At 39.5% G+C, this 22,292-nt stretch overlaps 1 protein-coding gene across 1 annotated transcript in view; it reads right to left on the reverse strand.

Annotated features, from left to right (window-relative positions):
- LOC109469964 overlaps positions 1 to 22,292 on the reverse strand; it is a 112,423-nt gene that overhangs the window by 12,459 nt on the left and 77,672 nt on the right. Inside the window, exons 2-27 of the mRNA XM_019768729.1 lie at positions 18,239 to 18,348; positions 17,617 to 17,681; positions 17,000 to 17,148; positions 16,441 to 16,550; positions 16,257 to 16,321; positions 15,747 to 15,895; positions 15,132 to 15,241; positions 14,702 to 14,766; positions 13,666 to 13,814; positions 13,220 to 13,329; positions 12,901 to 12,965; positions 12,260 to 12,408; positions 11,339 to 11,448; positions 10,427 to 10,491; positions 10,099 to 10,247; positions 9,626 to 9,735; positions 9,087 to 9,151; positions 8,547 to 8,692; positions 7,942 to 8,051; positions 7,509 to 7,573; positions 6,775 to 6,920; positions 6,033 to 6,142; positions 5,443 to 5,507; positions 4,421 to 4,569; positions 3,841 to 3,953; positions 3,075 to 3,136 (exon numbers count right to left, since the gene is read on the reverse strand). Of these exons, the coding sequence (XP_019624288.1) occupies positions 3,075 to 3,136; positions 3,841 to 3,953; positions 4,421 to 4,569; positions 5,443 to 5,507; positions 6,033 to 6,142; positions 6,775 to 6,920; positions 7,509 to 7,573; positions 7,942 to 8,051; positions 8,547 to 8,692; positions 9,087 to 9,151; positions 9,626 to 9,735; positions 10,099 to 10,247; positions 10,427 to 10,491; positions 11,339 to 11,448; positions 12,260 to 12,408; positions 12,901 to 12,965; positions 13,220 to 13,329; positions 13,666 to 13,814; positions 14,702 to 14,766; positions 15,132 to 15,241; positions 15,747 to 15,895; positions 16,257 to 16,321; positions 16,441 to 16,550; positions 17,000 to 17,148; positions 17,617 to 17,681; positions 18,239 to 18,325 (2,738 nt within the window). The 5' untranslated portion in view covers positions 18,326 to 18,348. The remainder of the gene's footprint in view (positions 1 to 3,074; positions 3,137 to 3,840; positions 3,954 to 4,420; positions 4,570 to 5,442; positions 5,508 to 6,032; positions 6,143 to 6,774; positions 6,921 to 7,508; positions 7,574 to 7,941; positions 8,052 to 8,546; positions 8,693 to 9,086; positions 9,152 to 9,625; positions 9,736 to 10,098; positions 10,248 to 10,426; positions 10,492 to 11,338; positions 11,449 to 12,259; positions 12,409 to 12,900; positions 12,966 to 13,219; positions 13,330 to 13,665; positions 13,815 to 14,701; positions 14,767 to 15,131; positions 15,242 to 15,746; positions 15,896 to 16,256; positions 16,322 to 16,440; positions 16,551 to 16,999; positions 17,149 to 17,616; positions 17,682 to 18,238; positions 18,349 to 22,292) is intronic.

A 22,292-nucleotide genomic window follows, 5' to 3' on the forward strand; every position in this document is an offset into this window, starting at 1 on the left:
GCTGGCCCGGGAGAGGGCCGTGGCGGGACGAGACTCTTCAGTGGCCACCGACATTCTTAGGGAGTCATGCAGACGGCTTCTTCCCGATTCATTCAACTGGGTCGCAGGTGTTTGGGGTCATGACGCCACGGTTGCTAGGGCCGTTGCCAGGCGCTTTGTTGACCTTTCGTCGCCGAAATTATATAATCTACAACAAAATAAAGTGTTTTGTGTCTGAATAAAGAATAAATCGGATAAAAGGACGTAAAATGCTCGTATTTTGTTATTGAAAAAAAGTTGGGAAATAAAATTTGATGGTGGCAGTAAGATGACACTTTGACCTTTACTTGGATGTCCCACAGTCCTTTGCGATTAAAGATGGCGTCGATAAACAAAAGGTTCCGGGTCGGAGTTTAATTCTGACCAGGGTTCCAAATAGTGCGCAGTAAATCGCCGGATCTGCGAGGTTGTCACGCTAGGTTTGGCTCCCCATAGCTCGGCGATCGCTGTAGATTTTCAACTAGGTTTTGAATTGATCAAAAAGCCTTGGGATTGTAGTGTTTTTCGGCGCGGTGAAGTTGGACGGCCAGCGAAGCGTTTTTGGTATTAGTCCGCGAGCAAGGGTGATGCGGTTTGTCGCCTGATGACCCAAATAGCTGCGTTCTATGTGGAATTTCTAGGGGTTCGCGTCACCGGATTTTGCGAAAAACTTATCGCAACAACCTATATTTTTTTTTCTGTTTTTTCAGTAAACAGAAAGTAGTAAGCTATTTCAGCATATAAGCCGTTAGCCTGGGAAATCGTTTTTTCAAGTCAGGTCCGTTGAAAAACTGCAAAAAAACTACAATTTTCGTATCCAAAATTTACGTTTAACTACAGTTTCTACCCAAATTATAGAGTCGACGGACAATAACCAAAATTGTATCGGAAGCCGGCTGGAAACCTCCGTTGACTGATGTAATGAGATTTCCCGGCGTACTTTTTTTGGCGGAGTTATAGCCCTTCGGTCTGAGGGTGTCCGCCGGATCCAAAATCGTGAAAAAAACTCCGGTCCGAGACCTTAAAAGCACGGCGCATGCGCAAAAAATGACGTCATCGATGACGTCATTCGTATGGATTTAAAAGTTTTTGGCAAAAGTTATCCGATTCTGACAAAAAAACGCATCATTTTGCTTTTTTCGAGTAAAAAGTCGTAATATTCATGCCCAGGCCCTAGGCGCCCCCTCCCCTTTCCCGCCCCCCCCCCCGAAATCCCCGTCAGGGCAATTTTAATCGTTTCTGGAAGGTAAACAGTTCTTGCATGAATTCACTTTCTATGTCATTTTATATGAGTCGACCTCTGAATTTGACTTTCGTATAATTTCGGCGAAGTTTCTCTATTTATGGTTACTTAAACTGACATTTAACAGCAAAATCGAAGTGTTTTAAGCCTTCTTAAGGCAAAACTGGGTTTTCTGATGTTCGGTTCAGGGCTCCTTAGATTCGCGACTTTCTTTCCTTTGGGTGGTGTTAAGTGATAGCCTAATAAGTACTACCTCACATCTTTACAGCGTTTATTTCAACTTCTTGCTCCTAGCCACGGCAATATCACCCAGATTGTGTTTTGCACCTCGTAATAATGCAGCCTTTCACACATTTAAGGAGCGCTTTGCTACTTTATAGGCCATTCACGGCAAAGTAGTGAAGAGTTTGGTGTCGGACGCGTTTGATTCGGAAAGTGCGAACCCTGGTCTATCATTCAAGGTCGAAATCTGACGAATTCTTCCTTTTACTTTAAAGCGACGAACCTAAAACGCGACCCCATGCTGTTTTCCCAGGGGACCCAATGACGTCACTGCGTGACGTCATCGATACCAACTGTTAAGAACGTTTTCTGCAAGTATGCGGCACCGAAATCACGAAAAGAACACAAATATCCATAGCCAAGATCCAGAGCAGACTTTAATTTCCGTTATAACTGTTTTGAGAAAAGCGATGTTTGAAATAACGGTATTTTTCTAATTGCCCCATTGTGACGCTGCCTGGAACCCGAGACTTGGCAATATAGCCTTAGAACACTGCATTTTTCACATGACTTTAAACCTCTGCCGCGGGAAAAGTACTCATCGCAGACATGTAAAATTTGGATATATGATAGATATGATGTTTCTGAAGAATTATGATAATTTTTTATGAAAAATAATCTCTAATTGGACGAACCCCCATTGGGTCGCGAATAGCTGCTATATATTTCTTACATCATTTTTACCTATGGTTTGCGATATTAGCCCATCTGGGTTTAAGGTTCCGGGTCGGAGTTTAATTCTGACCAGGGTTCCAAATAGTGCGCAGTAAATCGCCGGATCTGCGAGGTTGTCACGCTAGGTTTGGCTCCCCATAGCTCGGCGATCGCTGTAGATTTTCAACTAGGCTTTGAATTGATCAAAAAGCCTTGGGATTGTAGTGTTTTTCGGCGCGGTGAAGTTGGACGGCCAGCGAAGCGTTTTTGGTATCAGTCCGCGAGCAAGGGTGATGCGGTTTGTCGCCTGATGACCCAAATAGCTGCGTTCTATGTGGAATTTCTAGGGGTTCGCGTCACCGGATTTTGCGAAAAACTTATCGCAACAACCTATATTTTTTTTCTGTTTTTCAGAAACAGAAAGTAGTAAGCTATTTCAGCATATAAGCCGTTAGCCTGGGAAAATTCGTTTTTTTCAAGCAGGTCCGTTGAAAAAACTGCAAAAAACTACATTTTTCGTATCCAAAATTTACGTTTAACTACAGTTTCTACCCAAATTATAGAGTCGACGGACAATAACCAAAATTGTATCGGAAGCCGGCTGGAAACCTCCGTTGACTGATGTAATGAGATTTCCCGGCGTACTTTTTTTGGCGGAGTTATAGCCCTTCGGTCTGAGGGTGTCCGCCGGATCCAAAATCGTGAAAAAAACTCCGGTCCGAGACCTTAAGGTTGCTGAGATATGGGAGGTTGTCCGGAATTAAACTGGAAGTCCGGAATTAAACTGGAGGCTGTTTTATCTAGTTATTAGTAAGCATAGTCCCTTTCATAAATTTATGCGAGCTATTCACAGTTGGCAATCATGTGTAATACATACTCTTTAAACTCAGCCACTTCCACTCGCTGGAATCCCACCACTGACACCATCACAAGCAGTAGCTGAAAAGAGAAAAAATATCTTTTACTTATACCTATTAGGAGGACATTTGTTTAATCTAAGAGTTAAAAATTCTTTTTTTTTTTTTATTCCAACATGTAATCACAAGACGTGGTGATGGCACACTCAAGTTTTTTTTTAAACTTATATTAATGCCGCCACCAACACAGGGGACAAGACAATACTCATTTTCACCTGAGCGAAGTGAGGAAAGTCGTGTAAAGTGCCTTTCCCAAGGGCACAAGATCGGTGGCATGTCAGGACTCGAACCCGGGACCTCTCGGTTCCGAGTCGCGCACTCTGCCGCTACGCCACACAACCCCACCATTAAAAATTCTTGAAATAGACGATGGCTTCTTGGAGCCTACAAGACAAGCATAGCTCTAATTTTCTATCAGTTTTTTTATTATTTCAACTACGTCAAAATACTGATTCCTCATTACACATATGATCTTTCCTAATTAGTGCTAAAAAGACAGCTTTGTGAACACGGTTCCCAAAAAATTAATACTCTAGAAAGTTGACTGTTATGAACACAAGCAAGCCAGCTTCTTGGGTTAACAAATTTTATGAAGGCTGTAACATGATCAGAACCATAATTCCCATTAGTTTTCACATTTTTGACACTGCAGAAAAACTTATGTATGGTCTCTCCTTGGTGCTGAAATGATGGTGTTATAAAAGATGGCTATTTAAAAATGCTTACTGATTCTTCCACATCGAGTTTGAGACTGCTGAAGGTCTCGGTTGTGGTGTCCAACAATGCTGCATTCCACGTTACACTGGTCATCTTCATGGAGATGGTGGATGTTGTACTCACTAAATAAAAGAACGTTCATTTGTATCCACTTGTTCATTTGTATCTACTTGTCAGTATAGTTAAAGAAGACCTTACAATAGAATACCATCAGTAGCTGGCATTTTCCACTTTTCAACAATTCAGAGATTTCAGACCGCCGTGGAAAATTAAGATGTTGTGTAATATTGACTGTGTAGTCTTATTCACCAAGGTGACTTCTAGTCTTTCTTTAAAATGCAAGGGAAACAACATCAGCTGTCAGGTGTCATGGAGGTCATGTAATGAAAAAACACCTTCAAAAACTGCATGTGGTACCACATATAGAATCTGGTGTGATTAATGAACCCAACCCAACCATATGCATTACAATCTGACCCAAGGGCCATGCAGAAACACAGACACACACACACACACACACACAACACAAACAGGTATACCAAAACCAATACCTCCATTTTTCATGAGAGTAAAAAGCGAGTTTTTTTACCATCCTTTTCCACGACGACAGAGTTAGGATCCACCGTCAGAGCTCCCACGCTGCCAGTTTTGACAGCTGTGGTGAAGGTCGTCTGCACAGAGGTCGTCGCAAAATCTGCCACCACCATTCTCACCTTGGCCTGGACCTGCCCACTTTGTCTGTCAGAAAAGGGGGGTTAATCAAACCACACTAGGATTGTATCCTTCTTCCTGCTACCTAACACCATAGCTAATACAAGTTTGGTACCAGAAGGCAACTTCAGCAAGTGATAGGTTAATATTAATATACAATTGCGATGTCTCTTTCTCTGTGAGACACATGCATGTACCAACGTAACCTAAACAAATGGAGTTTTTCACTTGAGTACTGTAGTCAAACTACACAATGTATGATACTGTAAAGGTACAGCAAGAGCTTTCCAAGTGCAAAAACAATGGAAGTAACATTAAAAAAAATTCTTTAAAAATTTCCATTTGCAGAGTTTGGGTACGTGAATAAAAACAGAAGGAAATTAGATTCTTTATTCTTCTAATTTCATCTCAAGAGATAGTTGTTCTTCTGTTTAACACCCTAACCTTACACAACTTGGCAGAGCACTGAACCTTTTGGCAAAATCTTAATTAGTTGTAGCTTGTAATACCGGCAAAAATCCAATATTGTAGGAGTAAAAAGACAGCACTAAACTAAACATAATTGAAGGAATCCACTACTAAGCAACAGAATTAGTTGTGTACCTATAATAAGTGTACCTATTAGAAGCAATATGTGTCCTATATACATGTAGAAGCATACAATAGTTTACTAGACCACTATCCACCATTCAGTAAAAACAATACAAACAAGTTAGTAGTGTAGGAGAATCTGTATATTGTAAGTAGCCACGAGCATTATGACAAGGGGAAATAAGAATGTATGCTGTCTTGTGGATTGACTGTCATCTTCACAAAAAGATGTCTCCGGAAAAGTTGCTAGTCCAAAGCATTAATGCCACCAAAGTTTTGTCCTGGACTAGATTTAAAATGCATACTCACGATGGTACAAACTCTACAATTTCTACTCTTTGGAAACCAACGGTCTGAATCAGGGTCTCTGATATCTATGAAGCAAAATACAACATGTGTTAATACATGTAAATGATATTACAGTAAAGAGATATACACAAATTACGTGCCTACATTTAATCATCATTTGTGATAATCATGTTTCTAAAGGATTCAAAACTACAAAATTCATCCGTAAATAATTTCATCAGGTTGGTAAACGAATGAATAGCAAAGTTCTTTTTATAACAACCATTTATTTTTCACTAGTCGACGTTTCGATGACCGTCTGTCATCTTCATCAGGGCAATTTCTGACTGGTTTACTGTGCACTGACGCTAGATGTTACTTGGTGCATAGTGCACTAAAGGTGTTACATAGTTCACAGTGCACTTAAGCAAGTTTTTTTTTCTGTTTACATCTAGTGTCAGTGCACAGTAACATCTAGTGTCAGTGCACAGTAAACCAGTCAGAATTGCCCTGATGAAGATGACAGACGGTCATCGAAACGGTCTGCTACAGCACCAGTTACCATGGTGATAGCCGAGCTATCTGGTTCAAGACTAAAAAAATTGACTTACCGACTGTTCCACAGTAGACTTGAGGGCGATGAATGCTGTACTTGTGCTGTTGGTGAGGGCAGCAGTGAAGGGCTGGGTCAAGGTCATGGAGGTCGTGGAGGTCACACTCACTGGGGGGAGGGCAATCAAGGTTTTACTTTATTTGCTATTTATGAGTAAAAAATTGACTGCTTGGTCTAGCGTAACTACATTCAATGGTGCCTATAGTGTGTTTGAAAAATACTAGTCAAACAGCCAATGAACCAGTCAACCAAAAAAATCAACCATTCAATTATGTACCAACCAACCACACTACCAATCAGTCAACCAACCAAACAACCAGTCAATCAACCAAACAACAGGTCAGCCAACCAAACAACAGGTCAACTAACCAACCACACAAACAGTCAACCAACCAAACAACCAGTCAATCAACCAAACAACAGGTCAGCCAACCAAACAACAGGTCAACTAACCAACCACACAAACAGTCAAGCAACCAAACAACTAGTCAACCAACCAACCAACCAGTCAGCCAACCGACCAACCAACCAGCCAGCCAGCCAACCGACCAGCCAGCCAACTAACCTAGTAACCAACCAATAAAGCAGCCAACCACCAGCCAACCAACCAACCGACCAGCCAACCATACCAGCTAGTCAACCTGTCAACCAACCAGTCAACCAAACAACTAATCAACTAGTCAACTAACCAACCAGTAAACAAATCATTTCCTTAACTAAAACACATTTTACAAACTTACCATCTTTTTTTATAACTGCTGAAGCAGGGTCCACACTTATGGTGCCAACCTTGCCAGTTTTCACAACAGTCGCAAACGACATCTGTGAAGACTTGGAGGCATAATCTGCCACCACCAGTCTGACTACAGCCTGGACCTGGGAAGAGCTAAACACAGATACAGATAAGAGATAACTTTATTGCACAACATTTGTAGATTGGTACAAGTATGACAAAGTACATATTAACTACATTTTCATAAGGCTATCCTTACTAATACATTGAAATTAGTGGGTGACTATTATGGGATAGGTATGAAATTTTTACAAGTATTGAAGGAGTTTCTAATATATGTACAAGTCTTTAATATACATGTATATTCCTATGTACAGTATGCAAAAGGATATGATTTAGAAATTATTATACATCAAGGAGCATGTGTACAATGGTCTTATTTTATTTATGTATTTTATTTTTTATTTTATTGAAATTGCAACAATGCAATACACGTGGAACAGAGGCAGCTGTTGATGGGACAGATAATACTAATTTTCAATTGAGTTTAGTGGGGAAAGTCGCCTTTCCCAAGGGCACAAGATCGGTGGCATGTCAGGACTCGAACCCGAGACCTCTTGATTCCGAGTCGCGCACGCTGCTGTTGCGCCACATGATCTTATGGAAAGAAACTCGGCATTGTGCTTCAAAAACTGGGATGGAATGCGTAGTGGAATAAGTTTTACTAGTATATTACAATACCTTTCTTTAAATTCGGAGACTGTAACTCCTTGGATGCCTACAATGACAAGCAGAGCTGATGTCATCTGTTGAGAGAGGAACACCACAAGTTATGAACAATATCTTCCAAATAAAAGGATAAATTCATTACATTATTGAGCATACTGAACTACCCCTTTGTCTGCCAATTCTAGTAGTAGTAGTAGTGGTATTAGGAGAATGGTTTATTACAAGAACAAAAAAATGTACACACAAGCCTCCTGGCAGCTATGTTGGCTGAATTGCGAGGATTATTCTAACATCATGTTGCGAGAAACTATGTACATTCATAAAATCTAAAAATGCGAATATTAGTTTAAAATTGACATACAATATAGCTGTGTGGAAAGTAAATAAAAACATGGTGTGTTTTCTCTATCAAATTTAGGCAGCAGAAATGTTTCTCTCATCTTACTTGTGTTTCTGTTTGTGTTTGTAGTGTCTTGAACTCTGTAGACTCCTTGTTTAGCAGGTTGGCTGACCAGGCCTGGGTAAGGGTGACTGATGCTGTACGAGTCACCGTCACTGTAAAGGGAAAATAAAAGGTTGTATCTTATATCTGCACAATGTTACAAGAAATTTAAACAGTCCAGAGCATATGCTCCAGAAATTGTTATTTGGCCTATTTACCTGACAGTGTACTCATCATTGGCAATTATGCATCAACATCTTTTACTTTTGTGGTACGCTTGAAATCTTATAATTAAGAAAATTAAATAATTCAAACTACTTTTCGTGCAGCTACTTATTAATTAAAGAATGCCATTTTGAACAAGAGCTTGGGTAAATAGGCCTTGATTCCTTATGATTCAGGAACAAAATTTCTAAATACAAAATTGTTGAATACTACAATGCTCCCCTATTCAAAAGTACTTTAGAAGGGAAGCGTACATGTAAGTATGGATGTTTATCATATATATTGTGAAGTCAATCTAGTCTGGCTTGGATTTCTTACAAAGTGTTTGATCATGGGTTATGAGTTTTTACTTATGGTCATTATAAACATGACTTGAATCTTACCGTCTTGTTTAATGGTAGCAGAGTTGGCATCGACCACCAGGTTCCCGACTTGCCCACTCTTTACCACAGTGACGAAGGCGTTCTGTACCTCATTGGAACTATAGGAGGCCATGACAGTTCTGATCACTGCAACTGTGCTACTAGACCTGCAGGAAAAAGATTTTGTAAAAATATCAAATGATCAACCTTGAACTTGATGTTAACTTGAAGTTTAGTGAAACTATATGAATGGTATGAATTGGAATGATGTTCAATACTGTTACAGTAACTGTAATTCCTGAGTTTTACTTAATGGCACTTTTATGTTCATGGTTTTCACAGTTCCTTCTGTACCGTAATCGTATCATTTTTCTTAACAGAAATTTCATCGACTTTCTTTTTTCTATACCTGCCACCACCGTGATCATATAGTTCCGTGAACACTTCTATTTTTCTCAGGCTGCAAACTTTTTGCTACCATAAACATAAAATGAATGGCAGTAGGTCTTAAACAATTTTGAAAAAAATTATAAGACATCTTGAAAAGGGAAAGGAACCTACTCTTGTTTGAACTCAGCCACCACAGCACGCTGGAAGCCAACAGTCGCTGACATCTCCTCTGTTACCTAGATATGAAAAGAGGCATTGTCCAATTTATGAGATGCACTCTTTGTAAGCAATGTTTCCTTGCAAATCCATCACTATAAATGCAATTTACTTCAGAAATTTAGTACATGTTCTGAATTTGTATCTGTGTACTATATGCTGGTATAACCGCCTCTCGGCATAACACACCAGCTTCACAGGCACACGTCCCGGCGGCAGCTGGCTACATTACACCAAATGACTTGTTACACTAGCCTAAACTAAAACATTGCTTAAAGCTATCTAGTGAGGATGCTCCTGCTGTACTTGGTGACAGCGAATTCAACTCTACAATACTTTACCTCAATTCTTGAATGATAACTGTAAAATTAATACAGTATCACATGACATGATAACTGTAAAATTAATACAGTATCACATGACAGCATCTTGAAGGTCAAGTGCAGCATGTTATCACTACATTGTGTCTCACATTCAGTGTTACATGTACTTACAGCGTCCTGTACTTGTGTTTGTAAGGTAATGAAGGCTTGTGATGACGTGTCCTGTAAGGCTGCAGTGAAGGCTTGTTGGATGGTCATCTGAAGGGTACGTGACACCGTAACTAGGGAAAATACAAATTTGAGTAATCATCAAGTGTCCAATGTCTATAATATAACTCTCAACTTTGAAAAATGTAACTAAGAAAATTTTAGCATTTGATAACTAGCAAGAAATCAAAGATTTCAGACTTAAAATTCCAAGAAAGACATGACTTTTGTATGCAATTCTCAACTTCCTGAATTCCACCCATGTCTACTCCTAATTCCTGTTGGCTCTTGGCTAGATTCTTAACTTTGCCCTCCTGTCATTCTGCCTGTCATTCCTCCCAGCCAAGTGTTGTCAACCACTATTTCTGGACAAACGGATACACAAACCAACACCTCAGCCACCCCAAACAATATAAAACACGGAGAATATGTCATACCATCTTTTTGTACCACAGCAGATGAGGCATCCACAGAAACCCCTGCCACACTCCCAGTCTCCACCACTGTTGTAAAGCTCTCCTGGGCTGCAGTCAGGGAGTACTCTGCTGCTACAATCCGCAGGATGACTTGTATGTTACCTGATTCCCTACAAGTAAATTTGAATAAGGAAAACATTTCTTCAAATATTCAAATGCTATATGTATAGGAAACCTGATACAACAAAATGAACAAAGTGAATCTAATAGTAGACGAAACCAGAAATTTATTGATACAAAATGTAGATAAAGTTGTCTAGAAAAGAAACTTTGTTTTTGGAATACTTACGTTTGTTTGAACTGTGAAACCTGCACAGCCTGAAAGCCTGTTGTGGTCTGAAGACTCGTAGTCATCTGTGAAATTACAACAATTCGAATCCTTACCTATTATATAGGGAATGCATCTATCGGGTAGACTTCTTAGGATATTCTATAATACAGCCCAATGTATACATTGTACATTGTTCGAATCTTCAGGCATAATGAAATGGAAAATTCACTTTGACCTATCTTCATACATTATTGTAATTCTGGCATCAGTACACAACCTGTGCATCAGCTTGGTTTGCCCGTCATTTAGCCACTTATCTGTATGGCAATAGTTTATGTTATAGTGGATGTACTTACTTTTAGTTTTTGTATGTTTTCCTTAACGCTGCACTAATATGGCCCACTTGTCTGAAGCAAACAAGGCCATACCGCCTTAATTTTATGGATGACATCCTCCGAAGACCTCCAGACTAGTGTTCGCGGGCAAATAAAAAAAAAATCCCGGCCAAAAATAAAAATGCTACTAAACCACAGGAATACCAAGGATGTTTAAAATCTCCTTGAAAATACAAAGCTGGCATCGTGAATTTACGGCAGTACATATAGCGACATATACGACAAGCCGGCAAATGCTGGCTTTTTGCGGAATTTATGAATCTGCACTGTACGCATGTACAGAGTTCTTGAGTCGTGGAGCTTTGGCAGCCTGGGTGCCGTCCTCCAGAGTTACCACAGGCTCCGTATTGTCACTAGTTAGCATGGACTACCCAGGCCTAGAGCCAGGCCAGAGCCTCGGAGGACGTATACTTTTTTGTTGAGAACAGGCGAAAATCAATGGGGCGCGGATGTCATCCATAGAATTAAGGCAGTGTGGCCCAATCATAATAAAAAAAATTCATAAAGCATGATTGCAGCATGTACATATACTCACAGCCTGCTGTATCTGTGTCTGAAGAGTGACGAAGGCTTGAGATGTGGTGTTCTGGAGGTCAGCTGACCAGGACTGGGTAACTGTCATGGACACCGTGGTCGACAAACCAACTGAGAAGGAACATGGGTCAAAGTCATGTAGTAATCTGGATCTGTGGTTAGGCAAGATATGCACAACCGGTGAAATGACCAAGTGGGTAGAGTGCTCGCCTTGCATTCGGTAGGTCGTGAGTTCAATCTCCATAGTCATACCAAAGAGTTAAGAATACATACTGCTTTCTCTGCTTAGCATTCAGTGATTGAGAAGAGTATGGGAGATAAACACACACTAATACCAGTGAACTAGCCCTCTACTGTAGTGATAATACAACTGCGTTATGTACATGTTCCATTCAACTAGCATGGATGCTGATGAAACAACATAAATATAATAAAAAGTACATAACCCCTAAACTGATTTAATCCTTGCCAGTTTTCTCAATGATTAACTTAAGTGATTAAATTAAAAGAGTGCAATTGAGGGCTTAAAAAATCCTGATTCCTTCAAACTTTAGAATGAAAGACAAAGATCAAACTCTTTTCTTACATAGCTTGTTTTCTATTGACTCTTGCCTTGGTGCTGATCTACGTGTGTTATTAATACCATTATATACTGGTATTCCCTTACTGTTAATCCATTCAATGTAGCATGTTTGGGGGCTATTTCAGATACTTGAAGTATGAAATGGCAGTAAACGTCAAAATAAGACAGATTTCCTCATCCGGAATATTTTTTCATAGTTAAAGTGTTCAATCTTTGTTCCAACTATGGATTCTACCAACACAGATGAGCTTTCATTCAAATATCAGAATAATTTTTGTTATGCCACCCTAAAATTGCATTGGATGCAAATACAACGAAAATTACATCACACTTCCTTACCATCTTTCTTGACCACTGCTGATGTCTTGTTGACCGTTATTGTCCCCACTTGACCAGAACTGACCACCTGAGTGAAGGACTGCTGCAGAGTCGTTGTAGCATAGGACACGACAATCAACCTGACCACTGCTGTCACTGTAGATGTAGAACTACAAAAAAAGGTGCAATATGTACAATTATCAATGATTGTGTTATATACATGAATGAAAGTTATATATATGTTTTTTTCAATATACACAATTATACATGAATATATATATATATATATATATATATATATATATATATATATATATATATATATATATATATATATATATATATATATATATATATATATATATATATATATATATATATATATATATATATATATATTAAATTTCACCATTATACATAATTTTACATATCCCTTTAGGCAAATATACATAATTATACATATTGATTTCACCATTATACACACTTACGTATAACCATTGTACAATGTACATAATTACACATCGATTTTGTAATTATAAAGTCAAAACTGCCCTAGAAGACAGATAAACATAAAAGTTGCCCATATGGATTGAATCATATCATGTAATTAAATCAACTCAAGTTAACAAATTAGCTCTTAAAATTGTACAGGTTTCACAAACCTTTCTTCAAAAGACACGACATTGACACTCTGAAATCCAACAGTGTTCCCAAGCTCAACAGTCAACTGCAGGAAAGAAAAAGAAAAAAAATGGAATTAAGACTTTTTCTATATTCAGACCAACATAACTTATACTCTTCTATCAAATTTCTATCATATACAAACTTAAGTAAGAAGTATGCACTGTTCTTCAACATTCAATGTTGTAGAAGTCACTGGTAGTGTTTTAAAATCTTCATCATCATCTTCATCAAGTATACTTCTTTTAGTGAACGTTCATATGGCATATGCACATGGCTTTGTAATAATGTTTCACTCACCGCTTCTTGCACTTGAGTTTGGAGTGTGGTGAAGGCTGCTGCTGACGTCTGCTGAAGGTCAGCTGACCAAGCCTGGGTCAAGGTCATCTGGGCAGTCTGGGAAGCAGTCACTACAAAAAACAACAACAGAACATTCAAACTTTTTTGCAGTAGAATAGGTGTCAACAGCATCATTTCTTCAATAATGGGAAGTGAACTTGACAATCAGAGAGCAAAATCTTACACACAAGCAGCAGCAGAACAATTATGTAGTTTGTAAGTTGCAGTATAAAAAGAAGCTGCTCGGTGCATGGACGACTTCTCTAGAAATGTTTGAAAATCCGATCTAAATCTTTTGCAAAATAAATTAAAGGTGGCATAAATAACTAGAATAAAGCAAATGAAATACTCTACTGACTACATATTGTTGTGTAAAGAAGAATAAGCATTGAATTTCATAGACTTGCCAGTCTTTTTGACAACAGCTGATGTAGCATCCAATGAGAGATCAGCAACACTCCCAGTCTGTACCACAGTGACGAAGGATTCCTGAGCTGCAGCAAGAGCGTACTCAGCCGCTACCACTCTCACCACAACCTCGATCTGTCCTGAAGACCTGCAAATTTTGTTTTTTTTAGTTTGAGTTTATTTAGGTCCACAATTAGCCTCATAAGAGGCTATTATTCCTTTGGTATACACATTCATATATACATACATGTATTACAAACATACAAAAACATTACAAAGTTAACAGTATATAGCAAACTTAACACAATTCCTTAAATACACTATTTACAGTCCAGTACTTTGCTACTTGCCGCCTGTGTTATTCCACAATTGTGACATTCTGTACAGAAAAGGCCTTTTCTGAAAGTTGGATTTTGGTTTTGGTATTCTGATTGTGTTTGTTCTGGTTGAACGTGTTCGGTACTTGTGAATCTCAGATAGGAATGTGATTTTGTCGTACAAAGGTTTTGGTTGCATTATACGTTTAAAACTGACAAGGATTCTCTGTTGGATTCTGTTTCTGGCAGTCTTGGTCTCCTCATGTTCATGTTTCATTCACATCGCATCACTCTTTCAGTAGCATATACAATGCACTATATCATCTGTGTAATTTTCAGTTGTATTAATTTCTAGCATATATTACTTCCATGTCCTTTTATATTTTTGTCACTTTAGCATTGCTTATACACCGATCTGACACATTTGTTCTATCAAGTTTTATTTAATTAATTCATCACGTTAGTTTCATTATTAATATTTACTACGTTTCAAGGAAGAGGACATTGTAATAGCCTTGCTTCCCTCCACCTGCACACTGTTTTTCCTTTGTTTTGTTTATCTGTCGATTAATATTTGGCTTTATATAATTATATTTTTGGCGCAACTATATAAATAAATGAAATGAAAAATGACTCAATTCAATATTATCTATAATATAATAACCTATAATATAATAATCATATACATATATTGTGAAGCAGAGTTATTTCAACATACGTTTGCTTGAATCGAGCCACCTCAAATGCCTGGAAGCCAACTGTAGCCAGCAGTGTAGAAGTCATCTAGAATCGTACACAAAACAGTGTGCTATAAAAGAATAGCAACACTCTTGCAGTACCAAGGCCAGCCCCCAGGAGGCCCACATTTGACTTTCACCTTTGCATTCCTAACATCTTCCCACATATCAAATATCATCACAATCTATAAAGACCTTCTTACGTTATGCTTAAAAAGACGTAGAAACAGACTCAGACAAATACACACATACAATGATCAAAAACACAATACCAGGTTTCTTCATGGAGGTAACAAACATTCTACAACCACTTGTACATGCCTATGAAAGAAGTGCTGCAAAAAGTGTTGCAGATATGATAAGGACGGGAATGCTACAATGGACATAATATAAACCAAATGCAAGACTTACACTTTTCTCTATGTTGACCACCAGAGCTTGGTAGGCAGTAGAAGAACTGTTCAGCAGATCAGCTGACCAGGACTGAGTGACTGTCATGGACATTGTGGAGGATGCACTCACTGAAAATGAAGGTCTCTCGTTTGAGTATACCTGGCATGAAATTGACATTATAGTGCATTTTGTATCCTGAACGGTAAATGATATGAGTTAAAGCATCTAGCCCCTGTCACACATAGCTAAATATGGCCTCCCAAACACTGCAGAACCCCCCCCCCCCAACTATGGTTAGGAGTAGGTCACAAACAAGGTTGGCTGCGGTTGGCTGGTGTTCGGTGAAGTTGGCTACTGTTTAGTTGAATGTTTCAAATATTGAAAACATTTGGGTGTGGACCGGAGTTTTCGCCAAGGTTAGCTTGTGGTTGGCTGGTTTGGGGCGCGTTCAGGGGTCAACTTTGGCTTAAATTTAAGTTAAATTTGAGTTGATTTGTATAGAAAGGTAGGTCTAAATGTGTATTAAATTGGTCCCAAACTTCAGTCAACCTTGGTTGGTGGTCAGAGAAAGTTTCTGAATATCTGGAAAGGGCTTTTGAATTCGTTTTTGAAATGTCTTTTTCTACTGCGTACCATCTTTGCTGACAGTTGCTGATGATGCGTTGACTGCGATTGTTCCAATCTGTCCGGATGATACTGTCTGAACAAATGCAGCCTGGGCAGAGCTGGCAGCATAGGTGGCCACAACAAGACGAGTCACTGCTACAACTGTGTTGGTGGTACTACAAAGAGAAATGGAGAGAGAATGCAAACCATTTCATGTAATTTTATAGTGATGTGATGAATGCTACGTATTTTATCATATCCTGTAGATTTCAGGTCACATTTTTACGACATTGTAAACTTTAAAAAAGGTAAATGATGTTGTAGAATGATGATGTTGAAGTATAAAATCCTGACTTATGACAAAAAGTTGTATAATTTTCCTTATTTCTTAATCTTGTTCTCCCTACGTTTGTACATTACACGCTCATGAAAAATCTTATTATCTTTTGCAACTAACAAAAAACATAAATAATTGAAATAAAAAAATAAGAGACAATAACAAAAGCACATAGTCATGACTGAGATCTTTATACCAACCTTTGCTTGAACTCCACCACCACTGCACGCTGGAAGCCCACAGTACTCCCCAACTCCACACTTAGCTGTCAGATCAGAATGAATTGTTTTAATCTCAGCAGAGAACTAGAAAATTTCCATGAAAATATTAGATTCTACCAAAAATGTGTCATGTGAGATCGAGAAAGGGAAAATATCGACTCACATCCTCCTGCACTTCTTGTTGTAGAGTAGTGAAGGCCACTGAGGTCGTGTTCTGAAGGTCAGCTGACCAGGCTTGGGTCAAGGTCACCTCAGCAGTCTGGGAGGTTGTCACTGAAACAATGAAAATTTAAAACAATTAAATTAACAATTAACAATTGCTATGGACCTACGGTTTGGTCTGTAGTTTGGAATTCTTTAAAAAAAAGCAACCCTGATTCTGAATATTTTCATAAAAACAGTAAACCAAAGGTTAGCAAGCAATCAGACATTTCCGATCTAAATTTCAAATCTAGAATTTTAAGGTCTTCTGGACATTCAAGTTAACCCTGTTTCCTGTGTCTGACTCTTAGACCTCTTGTCATACTGCCTATCAATCCACCCACATGCTGTCAACCTAATTTGTCAAGCAAACAAACAAACAAGACAAACGAACATACACAAAGCCACAACCCATAGCTCAGCCACCAAAACAATACTTCCATAGATGGAATGGAGAATTGATCATTCTGAAGAAAAAACTCTAACGCTGCTCAACAGTTTTGCTAAGTGTTTTTCCTTACCATCTTTTTGAATCGCAGCTGATGTAGCATCAACAGAGATGCCGCCAACATTCCCAGACTGCACCACGCTAACAAACGACTGCTGCGCCTGTGTTAAGGAATACTCAGCTGCAACAATGCGCAACTTCACCTGCACTTGTCCTGAGGAACTATGAGGAAAGAACAACAATAAAAACTTTAAGACATTTTTGAACATTAATTAAAACAATTGATGTTATCGGTACTGAATTTTGCACAGCCCAATGTTTTAGCCTCTACCAGGCTTCGGGAGGCAGCTACAAAGAGTAGAAATTGGCCAAATAGATAACATGCCGAGGGGCTTGGCCCGCCAGAGAGTGTACTATCTAAGCCTGATAGAGGCTACAATGTTGGACAATGTGTAGATCTAGACCTGAGCTATATATGGTGACATAGGACTCTATATTTTCATCAAATTCTATCCTATTCTATTGTGAAAGACACTTTACACGACTTTCCCGTGTTTCGTCTTGTCCTGTATTCGTCCTCTGCATTGGTGGCGGCATAAAATATGTTGATGTAACTTGAGTGTGCTGTCACCATGTCTAGTCATGAAATGTTGGAATATTAAAAATAATTGTCTGCTATCATGTACTTACGATTGTTTCAGTTGTCCAACTTCCAATCCAGAAAACCCAACAACATTCAGCATGCTCGTGGTCAACTGTCAGAAAATGGCATACAGAAAAACAATTTCAAAAACATTTATAGTCAGACTGTCTGTAATGTCTTAATACTATCATATTGTTCACAGGACCCTAAACAACCTTAGGCTAATAAAAGGTGCATTTGATCCATGCAGCAGACATTTCTGGAAGGCTTTTTAAGACGTTGTACACAGAACAAGATATAGTACATGTACATTACAACCTACAAATGCTGAGGACATTGTATACTAAGCTGTCTTGGACAATATTTAATGCTCTACAATGCAGTGCGGTTAAGTTGTGTTTAGAGGGGTGTTTGAAACTTGAGTCAGTAACCTGGAATACTGTAACAGCAAATAGTGCATTGTACTGCATACTGCTTTCCCTGCACTGCACTCAGCATTTCAGAATGAGTATGAACACGTACAGGTACACACTACTATCCGTGGGCTATCCCCCTGCTATAGTGATTGTTCACTGTTGTATGCCCAAGGGTTATGTAAATGGAATAAGGAGCCGTCCTATGCACCATCTAGTGTGGGAAGGACTTTGACTTGACTTGAGATGTACTCACAGCTTGTTCTGTCTGTGTCTTGAAGGTGACGTACTCTGTAGATGAGGTGTTCAGTAGTTGTGCAGACCAGGCTTGGGTTACAGTCATGGACACAGATGATGACGTACTCACTACAAAAGGGCACAGAAACAAGTCTTAATTTTCCATGTGAGGTACTGAAAAGTTAGATGCTGTGGAGGAAATTTCCTCACAAATCTATCACTTAACAATGGTAGGATTAACTGTTGACATGTCAACGGGATTTAAAACTAGGAAGATAACATTTGCAAAGCAAATTCATAATGTTACGTTTGCATATGGTCTGCTCTGTTGATTCTTACTCATACGCATTCATATAAATGGTGACAGGAGTCTAAATTCTTTCTGCTATAAAATTGCAACATGATGTAAACCAACACCAGTCATCATGGTGACAGACGTCTGGTTTTGGTCATTGACCTTTTGTGTTTGGAACGGAGTAAGTTCGGTAAACATACTTAAACCCTCTTGGCTAATGCATGCTGTGGTAGGCATTTTTTTTCGTAAAAAAAACATACAGAACATGCATAATGTGGTAACTGCTGAAACAGCGGGATATGTTCTCTGCATTACCGTCTTTTGTGACAGTTGCTGAAGCAGGGTCAACAGTGATGGTGCCAATCTGACCAATGGAGACTGCTTCAGTGAACGTAGTCTGGACAGAACTTGAAGCGTAGATTGCTACCACGATGTTCATCACAACAATGACAGTCTGACTGGAGCTGATTGGGAAAAACAATGCTTTTTAGTCATTTATTCTAGGGAATAAGCAAAGCCACAAAATTGCAATACTTTCTAGCAACAACGCTCAAATGGATCATCTGCATTGTTCATTTGTTGATATGCAAATTAAAGTTTCTTACCTCTGTTGAAACTCAGTCACTACGACCCGCTGGAAACCAAGTGTGTTTCCTAACTCCACACTTAACTGGAATCAAACATAATAAATTTTTAATTTTGAAAACACATTTTCATTCTGAGCATTTATACTACCCATAACTCTACAATACAGATAATGCTGATAACAGTAACTTGATTATATCTTTGACGAATTGCAAACTTAATCCAAGACTTAACTTAATCCAAGCTCTGGCATGTCTACAGAACACTGTACGATTGCCTAACTCACTGCTTCCTGTAGATTTGTTTGTAGAGTAGTGAAGGCCACAGATTCTTTGTTCTGAAGGTCAGCTGACCAGGCCTGGGTCAAGGTCATCTGGGCAGTCTGGGAGGTCGTCACTGAAGAAACACAGTAGTCATTAAATGATTGGTAACACAAAAAGGCACCGGTGCGATAGGTCAATTGGTAGAGTGCTCGCTTTGTAACCAGGTCGCGAGTTCAAACCCCGGCCGGGTCATACCAAAGACTTAAAAATGGTGCACACTTCTTTCTCTGCTAGGCACTCAGCACATGTGAGAAAAAGTGTGGGAAGGTCAAACACACAGAACTACCAGCGGACTAGCCCCCTGCCCCAACTGTGTGTCACCCAAGGGCTACGGAAATGGAAATGGGCACCACCCCGATGCTCTGCATAGAGTAGAAGGGGGGGGGGGGCACAAAAAAGCATATGAGCAATGTCTATTCATAGCCATTCATCCAGAGGTCCTGAAGTATGTACTTTATTTAGAGGTTGAATAATTAATCACCTCCTTCCTAACACCATTCACTTTGAGCCATTCATGGCCAAACCTCCCATCCAAACACAAATGTTTTAAACATTTTGAAACATTTGTGTGGTGCAGCCTATATACATATAACAGTAGCTGACTTAACTGAACACCTGGTCAACCAAACTAACCTTGCCACCGACCAACTGCTAACTATGGTTGGGGATATATATGTAGTTTGTCAGTGTTTGGGAGGCCAAATTTGGCTCTATGTGACGGGATTAATCATGAATGAACTGACCTGTTTTCTGGATGCTGGCTGAGGAGGCATCAACAGAAACTCCTGCGATGTTTCCAGTCTGCACCACACTGACAAAGGACTGCTGCGCCTGTGTGATTGCGTGTTCAGCTGCTGCCATTCTCACAATAACCTGGACTTGACCTGACTCACTAGTAAAGGCAAAATTATACAGTTGTATCTTGGAAGTTCAACTTGGTAGAAGTCACAGTTTTTTGTTTCATAATTATACAGTTTGTTAGAAGCACAAGCACATTCAACTGCTTTAATCTACATATAGAACAGTTCAATTTTAAAAGTATAAAACTTCATGAGCCTCTCAAGGTTTTAATAGCTTTGTTCAGGAGAATCCCATCATGCAATGGTCCAATATGGCCGTCTTCTAAATCTCTCGTAATTTCGTACCTTCGAAAATCATTTGTTTGCGACGTTTTTAGCTTTTTTTTACACTGTTGCTCCTTCTATCGACTCTTGGTGATACAAAGGACATTTTGACTTCACCTCGTGCACTGTTTTCACCGAGAAACTGTAGAGACGACGTCTTCCAGACTCAGTCAGTGACGTTCCAACATGGCGCCACGCAACCCCCCTCCCCACGAACAGAGACAGGAGGAATCCGGGAGAGTGGAACCTGTGTTTGTGCAGACCTCAGACATCGCCATAAACACCGAGGATGCACCACTCAGCTGTCTTGTAATCTGCCTAGCTGCTGAGGATGTATCCGGCCCCATTTCGATCATAGGAGCACAACCGCAAGGAAGAGGAAATGCCTTTTGGCGGCTATATCCACAAACCGTCGGTGCACGCCTGACTCTTCTTCAAGCCGGCGCAATCACGCTACGAGGACAAGAGGCAAGCCTGCTCCATAAAAACCCCTACGTTGTACGACCAGACACAGCATCGACGAGAGTTGTAGTGAGTAACATACCGTTGTCTTACGATAACGAAGAAATAGCTAAAACACTACGCTCACGTGGCTACAAGCTCACAAGTCGGGTCATCGACGAAAGGGCAAGAAACAAAGACGGCAAGTTAACACGTTTCCTAACAGGGAGAAGATTCCTGTACATAGAGAAACCCTCTACCCCTTTACCACGAAGGATGTCCGTAGGACTTTTCCAGGCCGAATTCTATCACAGGGAACAGAAAGAAGCCAGCCAAACGCAGAGACTCACATGCAGCAACTGTCTTGAAACGGGGCATCACAAGAGTGTATGCGACAAACCTGTTGTATGTGTTCAGTGCAAAAAACCTGGACATAAGCGTGGTGATCCTGCTTGCAACCTTGGCATGGATTCTGAAGATGAGCAGTCGGATGGGAACAGCTGTGTCAGCGACGAGCAGGACAGAGTGACATCTCCTGACAGCGAAGAACCAACAGCTCCACCAAGCATCGTGCAACACAACACAAGAAGCAGAAGCAAGAGTCACAGCCACAAGAACAATGACGAACACAAAAAGCAAAAAAAGACTGATGGCACCACAAACGACAAGCCTACAGAAATGTGTGAGCGATCAGACTCTACACAGCCCACACTAGAAAACTGGCTTAAGGAGCAGAGACAATCCCATAGTAAACAGAAGCAGGGTACAAAAGGAAGCAGTAAGTCACGAAAAAAACCTACTTGTACCTAGGTGTATATTGTGTATGTCAAATGTCAGGTAACTCTCTCTTCAATAATGTTCATCCAACTCTCTTGAAAGATGTGGATGGATAAATTGAAGTTGATATCCTTTAACTGTAGAGGTTTAAGAAACTATAATAAACGAAATCAAACATTACTGTGGCTGAAACAAAAAAAGCAGATATATGCCTCTTACAAGAAACCTACCTGACAGGTGATATACAACAAAGCATTGACAAACACTGGGGTGGTAAGACTATCCATTCTTATGGAACAAATCATAGTAAAGGTGTTAGTATCCTTTTTAACCCAAAAGTACCATTTTGATATTCTAGAACACAAAATTGACCATGAAGGAAGAAAATTATTGTAAATTTTATGTATGAGAAGGAGAAATACACCTTACTATGTATTTATGCCCCCAATGATCCTAGAGAAAGAAGTAATTTCCTGTATGGTATTCAGGATTGGCTGAAAGATTGGAATCTCTATCCAATGCTTGTTG

The sequence above is a fragment of the Branchiostoma belcheri genome, unplaced genomic scaffold, assembly GCF_001625305.1.
Source record: "Branchiostoma belcheri isolate BF01 breed outbred unplaced genomic scaffold, Haploidv18h27 scaffold213, whole genome shotgun sequence".
NCBI classification, from domain to species: domain Eukaryota; kingdom Metazoa; phylum Chordata; class Leptocardii; order Amphioxiformes; family Branchiostomatidae; genus Branchiostoma; species Branchiostoma belcheri.